The sequence below is a fragment of the Aptenodytes patagonicus genome, chromosome 13, assembly GCF_965638725.1.
Source record: "Aptenodytes patagonicus chromosome 13, bAptPat1.pri.cur, whole genome shotgun sequence".
Taxonomy (NCBI): Eukaryota; Metazoa; Chordata; class Aves; order Sphenisciformes; family Spheniscidae; genus Aptenodytes; species Aptenodytes patagonicus.
In genome coordinates, this window is record NC_134961.1 from 1,097,889 (window position 1) to 1,112,810 (window position 14,922).

The 14,922-nt window shown below is 53.9% G+C and overlaps 2 protein-coding genes across 2 annotated transcripts in view; one reads left to right on the forward strand and one right to left on the reverse strand.

The window, feature by feature from the left end:
- The window catches only part of CORO7 (coronin 7), a 39,934-nt gene extending 39,751 nt beyond the window's left edge, over positions 1 to 183 (reverse strand). The window contains exon 1 of the mRNA XM_076350593.1: positions 78 to 183. Within this exon, the coding sequence (XP_076206708.1) occupies positions 78 to 137 (60 nt within the window). The 5' untranslated portion in view covers positions 138 to 183. The remainder of the gene's footprint in view (positions 1 to 77) is intronic.
- A 2,258-nt stretch (positions 184 to 2,441) lies between these two features.
- On the forward strand, positions 2,442 to 14,921 carry DNAJA3 (DnaJ heat shock protein family (Hsp40) member A3). The gene is made up of 11 exons (XM_076350606.1): positions 2,442 to 2,637; positions 2,817 to 2,944; positions 3,502 to 3,585; positions 4,347 to 4,553; positions 5,650 to 5,802; positions 7,217 to 7,364; positions 8,191 to 8,255; positions 9,179 to 9,307; positions 9,762 to 9,877; positions 10,612 to 10,709; positions 13,823 to 14,921. The coding sequence occupies exons 1-11, from the start codon at positions 2,442 to 2,444 to the stop codon at positions 13,843 to 13,845; spliced, it is 1,347 nt and encodes a 448-aa protein (XP_076206721.1). The 3' UTR covers positions 13,846 to 14,921.
- The last annotated feature ends 1 nt before the right edge of the window (position 14,922 follows it).

Sequence of the window (14,922 nt, forward strand, 5' to 3'; positions counted from 1 at the left end):
CCGCCGCCACCGCCCCCGCACCTCCCCCTCCCCCTTCCCGGTACCACGGATGGCGGGGGGCGTCCCGCGGCGCTCACCTCCCTGCGGGGCAGCCGGGCCTCGGTGTGCCGGAACTTGGACGCCTTGAAGCGGTTCATGGTGCCCCGGCAGCACCGGGCTGCACCGAGCCGCGCCGAGCCCAGCCGCGCCGCTCCGCCCGCCCCGGCGCCGCCGCCGGCCCCGCCCTTCCCCTCGGCCCCGCCCCGGGACACGCCCTTGTCCCTTAGCCCCGCCCCTCCGCGCTGGACACGCCCCCTCCGGACCCCTCGCCCCACGCCCTCGGCTGTCCCCGGCGCAGGGACGTGTCCCGCCCCGGCGAGGGCACCGTGAGCGGGGCAGAGACCCCCCCCGCCCCGGCGCAGCGGCTCCCCGGGACCCTCCTCGGACCCTCCCGCCCTTGGGGCTGACCCCCGGCGCCGGAGCCACCCCAGGGCCGACCGTCCCGGGGGGCGCAGCCCCTTTCCCTGCCTCCCGCAGAGATTCGGGGTCGCCAGACCGCCCGCGGGCACCCGCGGCTGCGACCCCCCGCCGTCGCCCATATTTCCCGCCGGAGAGAAGGGCGGCTGTTCCCCCGGGCAGAGAGGACGGGGCTAGCGGGAGGTTTCCAGTCCCGCGGGCTCAGCACCCTCGCCCCCTCCCCGGCCTCGCAGCCGGCGGGGAAGAGGAACCTTCGCGTACAGACGGCTGCCGGGGGAAGGGACGAGAGGAGAGCGCCGGACCCGAGCCCTCCGGGGGAGCCCGGGTCTCCTTCCCCGCCGCCCGGGGCCGCGACACTCGCGTGCGCACGGCGAGCGCGGACGGGACGTGACACGGCCCCCCCCCGCCGCGTCCTCCCGCGCGCCGCGGGGCCGAACCTCTCCGCTGACCGGGGTTTAAAAGCGCCAGCCCCGGTAACGAAGGCGGGAGGGAGACGCGCTTGGCACCGATTATCCCCCCCCGCTCGGGGAAAGCTCCCGCCCGCGGCGCTAGCGCAGCCATCCCGGGTGCAGAAAACCCTTTGTTTCGGTTCTCCCGTTACGTTCCCTCCGCCCGGGCGGCACAACAGCCCTCGGAAGGGAGCAGGAGACCCCGAGCACGGGGCACCGGGCCGCCAACCCTGCCGCCGGGCGGCTGCTTCCCGAGGCCGGGCTGCCTCAGCCCCTCTGCGGGAGGGTGCCGCGGGGTCCGGCTGGGCCTGGCTCCCCCAAACCGGCCCGGGGGGGGACGACACACAAGCTCTTCCCGACAAGGGCCCCGTCTGCCGCTCCCTTCCCCTGGGTCTCCTCACGGAGACCCGCGCTCGTCCCTTGCCTGGCACAGCTGCCCTGCGCAGGGGCTCTCCCGGTGCTTCCCCCCCCCCCCCCCCCGGGGCCGCCGCGCCGGGGCTCTGCTGGGGGTTCCCCTCCCCGGCAGCTAAAATACCGCGGTCGCCCCCAGCGGCCCAGGCGCCGCGGGCCGCGGCAGCCGAAGCCCGGGGTGACACCTGCACTTTGGCCACAACAACCCCCTGCAGCGCTACAGGCTTGGGGAAGAGTGGCTGGAAAGCTGCCTGTCGGAAAAGGACCTGGGGGTGCTGGTCGACAGCCGGCTGAACATGAGCCGGCAGTGTGCCCAGGCGGCCAAGAAGGCCAATGGCATCCTGGCCTGTATCAGAAATAGTGTGGCCAGCAGGAGCAGGGAAGTGATCGTGCCCCTGTACTCGGCACTGGCGAGGCCGCACCTCGAATACTGTGTTCAGTTTTGGGCCCCTCACTACAAGAAGGACGTCGAGGTGTTAGAGCGTGTCCAGAGAAGGGCAACGAGGCTGGTGAGGGGTCTGGAGAACAAGTCTGATGAGGAGCGGCTGAGGGAACTGGGGTTGTTTAGCCTGGAGAAGAGGAGGCTGAGGGGAGACCTCATCGCTCTCTACAACTACCTGAAAGGAGGTTGTAGCGAGGTGGGTGTTGGTCTCTTCTCCCAAGTAACAAGCGATAGGACGAGAGGAAACGGCCTCAAGTTGCACCAGGGGAGGTTTAGATTGGACGTGAGGAAAAATGTCTTTACTGAAAGAGTGGTGAAACATTGGACCAGGCTGCCCAGGGAAGTGGTTGAGTCCCCATCCCTGGAGGTATTTAAAAGACGAGTAGATGAGGCGCTTAGGGACATGGTTTAGTGGGCATGGGGGTGTTGGGTCGACGGTTGGACTCGATGATCTTAGAGGTCTTTTCCAACCTCAATGATTCTGTGATTCTATGACACCGCCGCCCTACGGCAGCCGCGTCCGGCAGCGGCACCGCGCATGCGCAGCAACGGGCGCCCGGTACCGGCGCGGCGGCGGCGCGGGGCTAACCGCGCAGGCGCGCTGCCGTCCCCCCTCCGCCCGCGCAGCGCGTGCCGTCGCGCGTCGCCGGTGGCGCAGGCGCAGCGCTGCCGCGCGGGCCAAGATGGCGGCCGGGAGCTCTTCGCGCTGGCTCGGGGCGGCCGCCGCCGTCGCCGCCGCCAGGAGCCGCGGGCCGGGCGAGGGGCGGCTGCCGCTCGTCTGGCTCGTCCGGGGGCTGGGCGTCCCGCCGCCTCCCGCCGCCGCCTCGGCCCGCGCCGCCCGCCGCCTCCTGCCGCTGTGCGCCGGGCTCTGCGCCGCGGGTGAGCGGGGCCGGGGGCGGCGGGGCCTCGGCGGGCCGGGGCGGGGGGCGGCGAGCCGCGGGCTGTCGTGCCGGGCCCGGGCGGGGGCCGGGCCCCTTCCCCCGGCCTTGTCCCGCCTCCTGCCCTCCGCGGCGCCGTCCCGGCCCTCACCCCGGCCCCTCTGCCCTCCTCTCCCGCAGGGACGAAGCGCGTCGCCGCCGCCTCCTTCCACAGCAGCGCCGCGGCCCGCGCCACGGAGGACTACTACCAGGTGCTGGGGGTGCCCCGCACCGCCACCCAGAAGGAGATCAAGAAGGCCTACTACCAGGCACGTCCGACCGCGGGCCCTGCCGGGAGGGGGACGGGACCCTGCCGGGGGGGGGAGACACCCTGCCGGGGGGACGGGACCCTGCCGGGGGGGGGACCCTGCCGGGGGGGGGACTCTGCCGGGGCAAGGCGGGCGACCGCCGGGCCGCGGCCGAGGGCCCGTAGCCAGACGGAGGAGTCGTAGCCGCCCGCAGCCTCCCTTGTACGGCAAAGAGCAAAAAAGCCTTTGAGATCCCTGCGTTTGGACCCGCTGGGGGCGAGGGGAGGTAGCGGTGGGAAAGCTCGGCAGATGGGTTTGGGGATCTCTCCAGAAGCGTGGTCCTCCCGCGCTGTCATCTCGGGTCTCTTTCCCGAAGGGCCTGGGACTGCTGAAGAGATTCAGGAGCAGCTTCTGTAGTTCCGTATGTTGGGATGATAACGGAAAATGAAGGCTTTTAGTTCCCTAAAATACAGATAGTGAGTGCCAAGCCTTGCCTAATGTGTTTTTCCTGGCATGTGAGATAACGCTAAAGTAAATTACTTCTGTCTGTCTCTAATAGTTTGATTTTTGTTGTTTAGCTGGCAAAGAAATACCACCCTGATACAAACAAGGATGACCCTAAAGCTAAAGAGAAGTTCTCCCAGCTGGCAGAAGCCTACGAGGTAATATGCAGGATTTTATCCTCATGAAAAGGAAGAAAGATTGGAGGGTAGATGAGGCGAACCACTTCTTCTTGGGTGCCTTTCCTGTAAAACCATGGCTGTTTTTTCATTTCCTGTACTTTAGGCGCGAGTGTCTCTGTCCCAGCGGTGTCTCCAGGAAATTACTTAGCCCAAGTATCTGATTTAGCTGGATACGTTTTGGGCCGTTTGAATTTGTGCTCTTCCTTAGCAGTGAGCGACTGGCAGGGATGCCGTGGTCGCTGCGGTGGAATTATCGGTCAGCTTAAACAAACCGACCTGTCGGCAGTTACTAGCTGTTTGAGACGGAGGTGCCTTCCACCGTGCTGCACCCCAGCCCCGTTTCTTCCTGCTCTTCGGCTTGTTCAGAAATCTTCCCCTGCTGCTTTTTGCGCTCGTGGGTTTTCAAATTTACCCCGGCGCTCTTACCACTTAATACACGCGATATAGTAATGATCAGCTACGGAATGGAAGTTAGCCTTGCTTATTATAACTTGGTAAGATCTTGTCATTTTCCTGACGACGAGCTGAGAGATACCGGGGAAGAAGGAGCTTTTTGGTAATTCGCATGCTGCCGAGAGCTGGATGCCCTCCTGATGACGGGGAGGTCTGAGAACGTGGCCTTGTGGCGGTAACGCCAGTAGCCTTGAATTCTCCCGGGAGGTGCCGCTCTGCAGGTACAGGCTGTCCAGTCGCTCGGGATCTGGACAGCGTCCTGACGGCCTCGTTCTTTTGCCCCAAAGGTATTAAGTGATGAAGTGAAGCGGAAACAATACGATGCGTACGGCACGGCTAGTTTTGATCCTGGCGCAGCAGGTGCCGGCGCTGGGCGGCAGTACTGGAGCAGCGGTCCGTCGATTGATCCGGAAGAGCTTTTCAGAAAAATCTTCGGAGAGTTTTCGGGATCCCCTTTCGGCGATTTTCAGAACGTCTTTGACCAGCCACAGGAGGTATGAAGCGTGTTTATTTTCTGAGTAATGAAATGAAAACGAGAAATGAAAAAACACAAAAGCTGGAGACGGACGCTGGCCTGTCACAGACTGCTCCGGGAGCGAGCTTAAGCAAAGGATTTCCTTCTGGGAATGTCAGCACACGAGCGTCCCGTTGTATGGGTGGGAGAGTCACGTATTTTTGGTAAGCCGTGTGGGTGCGTTCTCCACATGACCAGATAGGGTATTTTCTTCTTCCTGGGCTTCAGCTACTTCATTTGGTGTTCACTGGCACCAGTTGGTGCTGCCAGACAATTCCATCATTGTAGAGGCATCTTTGCTGCTGTACGTTGATTTACATACGTCTGCTTTGATCTGTAATGCTAAAACCCACAAAATACCTTCAAACTATAAAACAAGCCTTCCAGCGTTAGGTTTGACTGCTTAATTGTCTTAATTTTGCAACTTAATTGGCTTAACTTTGCAGTGGAGCCCATAATAAAGCAAGACCCATTTCTCGTTCTTTGTACCGCAGCGAAATGCTCTTTTAAGTATTGACAGTGTTGGTTCATGTGCTGCCTTCGGAAACGCGTGCTATTTGGTACTTCTGGCTTTACTAAAAACGGCCTTTCTACCATAAACAGAATTTCCTGTTTTGTGCGGTCATCCTTGCTGACGTAAAGAGTTTATTGAGGAAGAACAGATACTTTCATTGGGATCGAAAGCCTTCTCCCTCACCTGTTGCTGCATTCCCATGAAAGAAAGCCTTTAGAAGTACTGAGAGTTTTCCTGAGGGCAGAAAAACGCTTGACTTCTATTTTTACTTCCTTCTTTTCTGTTTTTATACCTCGTTTCTGCTACACAGCTGCTCATCAGACTGGTGTAATCGTCATCCCTGTAATGTCTGCTATCCTTTTGTACCCCTTTTTATTTCTGTGAGACAGATTATCGCTTCCTCAGGTGAGGCAGAACCCTTCTGAATCTGTTTCTTCTCCCCCCCCCCCCATTACCTGGATGTATTTTAAGCATTGTTTGATATTTGGCCTAAAACAATTTCAGTCTGCTCAAGACCCCATCGCGTATCAGTTGTAGATTGATGTCCGTGTTTCCTGTACAGTATATCATGGAACTGACATTCACCCAAGCGGCAAAAGGTGTTAACAAGGAGATTGTGGTGAACATCAACGACTCCTGTGAGCGATGCAATGGTAAAGGACACGAACCTGGTACCAAAGCCCAGCGCTGTCACTACTGCAGTGGCACGGGCATGGTAAGTGCTTTTTAAGACACAGGTTCTGCTGCGCTTTTCCTTGTTGGGGCAAGTCAGCGAAAAATTCTCACTACAATCATCAGCTTATCTTGGGTGAAGCCGAGTTAATGCGGACTTGATGTTAACAGGCACTAGGAAGATTTTCTTTGTATTAAAGCAGTGCTCTGCCCAGCTGAAAGCACGAGCCTTCAGGGCTAGATCATCTGGTATCGTACACCCAGCAAACCGTATTTATATAACGTAACCGTTCTGAAATTACTTGGGCATTAAGTGGGATACTTTGAATTGAGGGGTGGAGGGAGGAGGAAGGTGATGATAGCCTAAGGGTAATCATGAAGTAAGAAGATGCATGCTACTTACAGTAAGTAAAGAAATGAACACCTCTGCTATGAGGAAAGGCTGAGAGAGTTGGGGTTGTTCAGCCTGGAGAGGAGAAGGCTCCGGGGAGACCTTATTGCAGCCTGTCAGTACTTAAAGGGGGCTTATAAGAAAGATGGGGAGGGACTTTTTAGTAGGGCCCGTAGCAATAGGACAAGGGGGAATGATTTTAAACTGAAAGAGGGGAGATTCAGACTAGATACAAGGAAGAAATGTTTTATGCTGAGGGTGGTGAAGCACTGGCACAGGTTGCCCAGAGAGGTGGTGGATGCCCCATCCCTGGAAACATTCCAGGTCAGGTTGGACGGGGCTCTGAGCGACCTGATCTAGTTGAAGATGTCCCTGCTCAGTGCAGGGGGGTTGGACTAGATGACCTTGAAAGGTCCCTTCCAACCCAAACCATTCTATGATTCTATGATGGAGCTTCAGGCTTTCAATTTCCACACATCAAAATGGGTACCGGCAATCAGTCTGTGACCAGAGGACCTTTCTGCGCAGAACAGGTGTAGCTGGTCAGAGGAGACTGCAAGCTCTTCCCACCATTTCTTCATGTGCTTCAATCTGATGGGTGGCTTTCACAGTTCAGGCTATAGCTTGGTCTCCATAATGTTTTCCTGGACGCTGGCAATAATTCATGCAAGTGGATTGTCCTTGGATTCCTCAAAATACAGATGTTTGTAGTTCCTTGTGAATAGCACTGTAAGGAGCTTTGTTCCTGCTTGCGCATTAAAGCCTAGAGATGGAAAGCGTCGTGCTTCCCTTCCCCTCGCCGTGAGACACCTGCTCATAGTGATGGTTGTCAGTGGAAATCGGAATGCGATGGCAATTGAATCTGATCCAGCTTCTCACAAGCAGCATCCTCTTTGGATTTCTGGGCCAGCTCCACCCCTTGCTAAAGGGTATCGCTCTCCTGTCAGGTTGCATGTGCAATTAGAGGGACTCAGATGTGCTGGGCCAGTCACTGGCAGTGTTTTGTGGAAGTGAAAAGTACCGTCTCAGTACCAAATATTTGTACCATCTGTGTTTTCTTCACTAGGAGACAATAAATACCGGCCCTTTTGTAATGCGATCTACGTGCCGACGATGTGGCGGTCGTGGTTCCATCATAACAACACCGTGCGTAGTATGTCGAGGAACGGGGCAAACCAAACAAAAGAAGAGAGTGATGGTTCCTGTGCCAGCTGGTTAGTGGGGTACTTGTGTGCTGCTCTCTGTTAAATGACTATAGTTCTTTGCTTCCACTCGGCCAACAGCAAGGCACTTGCCTCCAAAGCGTGGCTGGTCCCTGCCAGGTACGAATGTGAGAGCAACGTAAGTTGTTTTGCTGCAGAGAAGTTATCTTAAGAGCAAAGCAGGTTGATAGCTTGGCAATTGAAAGGGTTAGTAATGAGATGAACTTTCTGGCCACGGTTATAAATGTTTGCTTTGCCCTTCCTGAGCTGTTTTGGTTCTTGCGTGGATCCTTCTAGGCAGCTTTTGAAGAGTGAAACTCAAAAGATTTTGCTGCCTTGGGTCTTTCGTTTGTCCTTGATGAAGCTTGGGGGGAGGTGGGAATCTTGAAAGCTCGGCTCAGAAAGGAGCGCTGGTGGCCGTCCTCACCAAAGAGGGTAAAATGGGTGGTGGGGCTGAAGGCTTGCTTCTTTGAGACCGCCCTGGGTGAGCACCCTGTAATTTTCCTGCAGCTTGTGGAGGCTGCCCCGCGTTCCTTAGTCGGATGCGTTTCCCTAAAGAATTCTGTAAGGGATTGAAGTAACGAGCCTGCTTGGCATGTAGCGATCACCTCAGAGGTATAAACGTGTCCTGACACCTCCCTCCTTTGGCCACGGCTCCTGTGGAGAGTGTTAACTGTGCTGCCCGCTGGTAGGTCTTGTGCCTCGTGCTCCTGGATGTGGAGGTGCTGCTGTGGTGGCAGGCTTTTGGGGATGGCAAGAGGTCTGAAGAGAAAAGCTGTAGGTATCCAAGTAACACGTGGATTATAAGGTGACATTCCCTCTTTTTTTCTGATTGCAGGCGTTGAGGATGGGCAGACAGTTCGGATGCCTGTGGGGAAGAAAGAAATTTTCATTACGTTCAGGGTACGTATCGTTATATTGTAGGCTGTTTCCATCACTTAAGTTGGTTGCTTGTTCCCTTCGCAACTGCCTGGGAAGTCTGACTGAATGGGGGACGGAGGAGGAAGAGCGAGTGATCCTTTGAAACAGCTGAGGTAACACGATCCACGTGAACTTTGAGATAGCAGAAGATCTGCATTGTAACAAGTGGTGTAACGTTAAGTCTGCTCATGAAGAATCGCGCTGCTTGTTCCAGGACGAGGCCCTTACGGTAGCGTGCATCAAAATTCAGAGTAGGTCCTTGATGCCTTGAGTCTTTGAGTTGGAAATGTGAAGGAGCTGTCTGCTTGCAGGGGTGGGAGCGCCGAGGAGGGCTGCGGGAATGCCCGTGAGAGGCTGGCTGGTTGTCTCCTTTTGCAGATACATGTTAAGTGCTGCTTTGCACATGTTTTGTAGCCGGGGCCCTCTTCTCCTGTAGGTATCCTGTCATACGCATCCCTGTCAAGGAGGAAACTTTTTTCAGCACCTTTTTTGTGGTGCGGGAGGATTTAATTCTCTTCCAGCCTGCGAGGCCACTGCTAAGGTGCTTGCCTCCCTCTTCTCTTCTGGCTTTCCCCGGTTCAGGGTGCTGGACAAGGCAGTGCCTTCTCTGTCTCTGCAGAATCACCCTGACACTGATAAATTAACAACAGGATTAGGGGAGGGAGTTGCTGAGATAGGAAGCAGGCATCCTCCTAAGCCTCTGGCTAATTACAGATATGTCAAGATCTGTGTTTTTCTAAAGGGCCGAACGTTAACTTGGACTTCTTAGCCGTGCAGTTTTGTGGATGATAAAGGGTCTGACTGCAGCATTCTGGCAGGTTTTATTATGAGAACTTTCAAAGCCATTTACCGTGAGAACTTCATGGCGTTGTGCTCACTTCTGTTTGGAACTGCCTGCCTTTCAGGTTCAGAAAAGTTCTGTGTTCAGAAGAAATGGAGCAGATATCCATTCGGACCTCCTTATTTCAATAGCACAGGCTGTTCTGGGAGGCACAGCCAGATGTCAAGGCTTGTACGAGACAATCAATATCACGGTAAGTACCATTACGTGGAAGAGCTTGGGCATAAATCGAAGTGGGACAGCAGAGACTTCTCCTTTGCTGCAAAGATGGTGCAAATCTCCTAAGTCTGCCAGTATCGAGTTTCAGACTTCTTTAGGGTTGAGTGTCGGGTAGTTTGTGACCTGCTTGGTCACACCTCCTTTCCTATCGCTGTGTAGGGACAGGGAAAGGGCGGGCCGGGCGGATCGCTGGACAAATCCCATCCCAGGTCTACAGACTGCGCGAGGTTCTTTACTCGTTCCTTCAGAAGCCTTCCCGTCATTACTGACTTGGCTTCTGAATGTGTCCAGATGCATGAACGTACCAGATCTCTCCCATCCTACTTTGAAGCTTGCTGGAGCAGTAGTTAATTACTGTAGACAAGTAATGTAATTACTATATAAATGGTTAAACTAGAGTAATAAACGTGACCCCTCTGTGTCCACAGATACCCCCTGGTATTCAGCCAGACCAGAGAATTCAAATGAGCGGGAAAGGCATTCCCAAGGTTAACAGCTACGGCTACGGAGACCACTACATTCACATAAAGATAAAAGTTCCTCAGTAAGTAGAGCTAATGCAGCTTTTTGTGAAATCTTGAACTTTTCGCAAAAAACGTTGTTCAGAAAGATTTTGTGAAAATTCCTTACTGCTTTATCAAGATCATTAATTTCTCACTCTGCTTTTAATTCTGATGTGAGGTAGACTTTTTTTTTTTTAATGATACCATTTGGCAACCCAGCTCTAAAAATCCTAAACCCTGGAAATGCATAAGTAGTTCTTCACCTGCGTGTTTGCCTGGCTGACTGCGATTCTGTCTGGAGCCCGGTTACATAAATTCAGTGTTCTGGCTTATAATGCGTCTGTGCTCTCACACCTACAGCTTCAAGGAACTGAAGTCCTTGGCAGTTGCTTTTCAGGCTGCTTGGCCGCCCTCTGCTCCGGTGGTGAAGGAAACTTTTTAGCTCGTATTGCTGCACTTGGCAAGGGAGGTAATTTCCTGAGGTCTCCCCACCAGATGTGTGTTCTGTTGCAGCTCCACACGGTTCTTAGCACTTACTTTGGGTTTTTTCACTGCAGTTTGGTGAAATGCAGTGGGTCATATCTCTTCTCTTCCACTGAGACTTATTCTTTATAGATTGCTCATTTTAAGAGCACCGTTAGGGATTCGCAGTGTCTGCCAGGTGTATTTCCAGTAGCTGCCTCTCGTGCGTGCTGCTGGAGAAGGTTAAAGAGGTCTGTTGATACATCTGTCCCTAAAGGCAGCTGTAACTGACACCTCTGTCCTCAACCTGCAGGAGGCTGACGGATCGCCAGAGAGCCTTAATGATGAGCTATGCCGAGGACGAGGCAGATGTGGACGGCACGGTGAACGGAGTCACAAATACAGCGTCAGGTGAGTGGTGGGAAGTAGCGCTTCTTCCTCATGGAGCTGGCGTGGGAGTGCAGAGTGCTTCCTCAGGGCTCCTGGGGAGGAAGGTGAGCCAAGGTCACCTTGAGACAGCGTGTCGGCACAACCTGCCAAGCATGTTATATTGGAAATAGTTTTAGTATGATGTTAATAGGTTGTAGCACAAAGCAAGGAGGTAGCCTCTTCCCAGAAAGCTTTACTCGAATACTTACTGGGCAAATCTGTGCGTGAATAGAGAGCAGGTATCGAGATACTCCGGGGTCCTGACAAGTTGTGGTGAGTCTCGCTGTGGTGATGAAAGCCTTCTGCTCCCTGCTTCTGCCCCTGTGCCAGAAGTAACTTGTCTTAGTAGCAGAGGTACAAAAAGACAATGTGCTTCAGGCCAATTTTCTGTGTGAGCTAATCCGTTGTGCTTCTGACTGCAGTGGGGATGTTTCTCCTTGAAAGCTGAAGGGAGTACTGCTGTCAGGGCTGCTCTAAGCCATGCTCTCTGCACACGGGGGAATCTTCGATAGAAATGTTCATTGGTGCTGAGTGTTGGCTCCAGCCAGTGGACAGCGTCCGGCGCGATGGAGGGAGTGAAGTCAGCTGGGAGCTTTGTAAAGCTGCTCTTTCAGCTCCAGATCAAAAATTTTGATTGAGCAATTACGTGTTTTAAGTTTCAGGGGTGAGGTACCTGGCATCAACAGCAGCCAAAGGCAAAACATACGGTAGAACAGTAAGGCAAGAGCTTTGTCTTTTGCTACTGGAAAAAAATTTTTTCTTTGCTCGTATTGGAACAATGAACTACTTAAAGCTGGTTGGATTTCTTTTTATGCTTGAAACCAAAAAGAGCATCTGTGACTGCGTACAGCTAGGCAAAGGTGAGAGTCTTTCAAAGCTGCTAAACGATCCCAGGAACTCGGGTCCTCTCTACCACACATGCCAAAGCCTGAGGAATATAGGCTGAAGTTCAGGATATTGGAAGGCAGTATCCGCCAAATACTTCCCAATGTTATGTTTTATAGTGCTTCCATAACACAGAAGTTACGACTTTTCCGCTGAGGGTAAGCATTAAAGGTCAGCCTTGGGGGGAAGGGGAGAGATCGCTAAGCACAAAACTTTCATTCCAGCTTTAAAGACGTTTATGTGCCAAAGGAGAAAAATGCTCTCCAAATCTGTTTTTTAAAAAGTAAACCTGCCAGTTTTTACCACGATTAAGGAGCAAGGTGGATTAAAAACAACGCCAGTCGTTTGCAGTGTAGAGACAGGCTGTTGCTGAAAGCGTGTCCTTGCTCTGGGAAGCAGAAATACCCTGAGTGGATGGAGGCGTGTTCTGCCGCAGGCTTCATACCATTGCATCAGTCTGAGCTCGCCAGTCAGCTGTGGGAGGACGGGGAGGACTGGACTTTGTGTTCTCTGTGTGCAAAGAAAGCTCGAGGGGGATTCGGGGGTCTTGTTATTGACAGTTTTACTGTAGAAAGAGCAGATTAGCAAAGAGGTCTCCTTTGTTCTTGCTGTAGCCGCTTCTCAGAGGGACAAACAACTTCTCAGGACCTGTTTATATAGGAAAATTATGCTCGTTGCTGCCAGAAAGGTTCCTTATCTGGGCACTTGTTCTGCAATACTTGTAGCCTTTTTCATTCTAGCCCGAGTTCGTTTTCTCCTTGATACTGTTTGTCTGAGCATTGCATGAGGATTACTTGAGGCAGGCTCCTGGTATGGTTTCGCACTGCTTTGCTCTAAGGGGTCACGACATGCCCATGAAACAGGAAGACAGATTGTTCCAGGGACCACCAATACAGCTTTTTTTTCTGTAAAGTCATGGCTGGCGGTGGTCAAGTTGACAACTTGGTTTTAGTAGCAGACTCCCGATTCCAAGTGCTTGTTTCCAAAGCCTGTGGGGTCCCTGACTTGATTGTGCAGCGTGAGACTTCCCTCGCCAGTTGGAGGGCTGGGGAGAGGGGAAGGGAACGGTGGTACCTGGGCTCGCAGTCATCTTTTCCACTTCTGGGGTCCGGGTTCTCCAGTGCTTTCACTGCAAGTGGTCCAGTACTGTGGCTCGCTGCCAGGTGCGGCCCTGTACGCAAGGATGCAGGCAAAACCAGCTGCCTTGACTTGACCATTCCCCGTCTAAAATAACCCTCTCGCTTCGTCAGGGGTGCTGGCTACTGGTGGGAGATGTATCTGACTGCAGCCCTTTGCTGTTTGTGTCCAGGTGGCAGGGCCACGGCTAGCGCTGACGCAGGCGGGGATAGGCCTGAGGCTGAGGAGAACAAGGAGGGATTCCTTTCCAAACTTAAGAAAATGTTTAGCTCCTGACACCCCATCCGAGGTAGGAGGCCTCTTGTGTTTTATTGTCGTCTTTCCCCCACACTAAGCAGAATTTGCACTTCTTGGGAGGTAGAAGCAGCAAAAGCACAGCATTGCTTCTCGCTTAGCCTCAGGCCTTCCAGCCACTGGTGTGAAAAGCCCTAGCTGTCCCCTGTGACCTGCAGCAAAAAGCCAGGGACTAAATTGCATTGTTGCTCCAGCAAAAACGCTGGGTACATCTTCAGGGAGGTTGCTGGCCTCCCCTGCAGCTCTGCTTCCTTGTCCACTCAGTGGCTGTACCCGATTGAAAGCACCGAGGGTGTTCCCGTTAGCTGGTAAAGCTGGGATCGGGCAGTTCTACTGCCACCGCAAAGCCCGGCCTTGCCGGGAGGCGCAGGTAGGCCTGCAGAGCCTCTGGTGCCGGTACGCTCAGGCTGGACTCGCCCCTACCACAGGCTTACAGCACCAGGAGGGAATCGGTCTTTGTCGTAAAGCACAGCAAAGCCCCCGCCAGACAAATGAGTACAGCGTTATAACTCAGGGTGCCATTTAGTTGGTGTTGGCCTGCTGCGAGGGAGCGCTCCGGACTTGAAATCAGCTATGGCAGACTGTGCTGTCTTGGATTCCGGGGGCTCGGCTTCCTGTCACCGCAGGCTTCAAACTTGTCTCTTCTGCGTGGCTGACAAAGCCTGACGGTGGGGAGGTGCTCTGGCGCCTGCGCTCGCAAAGCAGGGTGCAGGGGCTGCTGCGCGCCTTAGGCCGACGCGGTCAGGAAACGCTAAACTTTTCTCTTGCTTCAACCACAGGGAAGCGTTCTACTGGAAACTAAGAGCCAGCCGCAGCAGGTCATCTTTGCAGTCGGGGATGAATCTTTCTGGCAGCGGGCTCTGGAGAGCGAAGGATGTCAGTCAGCAGCACAGCGAGAATCCCAGCTGGAGAGGATACAAACCACTGAGGCACCAACAAGCATCGTGATACAAAACCCACTCACCGTCCTAGGAAACGGTAATGAAGGAAAATGCCAGCTTTGCAGAAATGCGGCGCTCTCTTGAGGTTGTTCCACAGTCCCTACTGCTGCTGGGAGCTTATTTGGTAAAATTTAAAGTTGAAATATTACTTAGAATCCAAAAAAGTGGAAATGTGAAATAAAAATTGTCCTTCTAGCACAGAGTGGAGCAGTTTGCTGTATGGAGTCCAAGACGGCTGCTGCTCACTCAGGTGCCCTTCTGAATGCTAGATGTGCTTGGTGAACTTGTCACCGCTTATTTTCTCCTAGGAGACTCGGTGGGTCAGTGAGTTTGAACCCTGTCATCGCGACAGCCCCCCTAGCTGTCCTGCACATCTCTCTGAGTGGGAAGGCTCCCTGTGGCTGGGACTCGTCAGAGCCCAGCTGCCCTGGGGTTTCTTAGTCCTGCTGATTTCCTGCACAAAGAGCAGTGATGGGATCTGCCCTTTGCCTGAGGTTTCCCTCCCCCCCAATAACTAAAGTTACAACACAAATGCTGTCGCTTCCGAATGGGTACAAGTTTATCACCGAGCCCTCTGCCAGTTTGGGACAAAGTCTTTTATTACATTAGCGCAACACCCGTAGCATAAATGATTGGTCAAAGAGTCATCGTTCCCACATGTGTGAGAATACAAGTGAAGTGGATCACTCCTTCCGGGTGGAGTTGAGCTCTTGCAGTGAGTATGTCCATGGTTACCGTAGCCCGCTGTTGTTAGTTATACTGTGCAGGTACCATCAGCCCACATACTACTAATCGACCAGTTAAACGAGGACATGTCGTAGTCTTGCCCTTCTTAATTTGCTGAAATAAAGCACGCGTTGCCTCCTGATTAAACTGTCTGTAAAGTGATTCTGTATCCATGTAAATAAGATTGACTTCATAAAGATATTTAACACGTG

Coding starts and splice junctions, on each gene's coding strand:
- DNAJA3 (XM_076350606.1), top strand. CDS start 2,442: ATGGCGGCCGGGAGCTCTTCGCGCTGGCTCGGGGCGGCCGCCGCCGTC. Junction 4,554..5,649: donor TCTTTGACCAGCCACAGGAG/GTATGAAGCGTG, acceptor TTTCCTGTACAG/TATATCATGGAACTGACATT. Junction 9,878..10,611: donor ATAAAGATAAAAGTTCCTCA/GTAAGTAGAGCT, acceptor CTCAACCTGCAG/GAGGCTGACGGATCGCCAGA.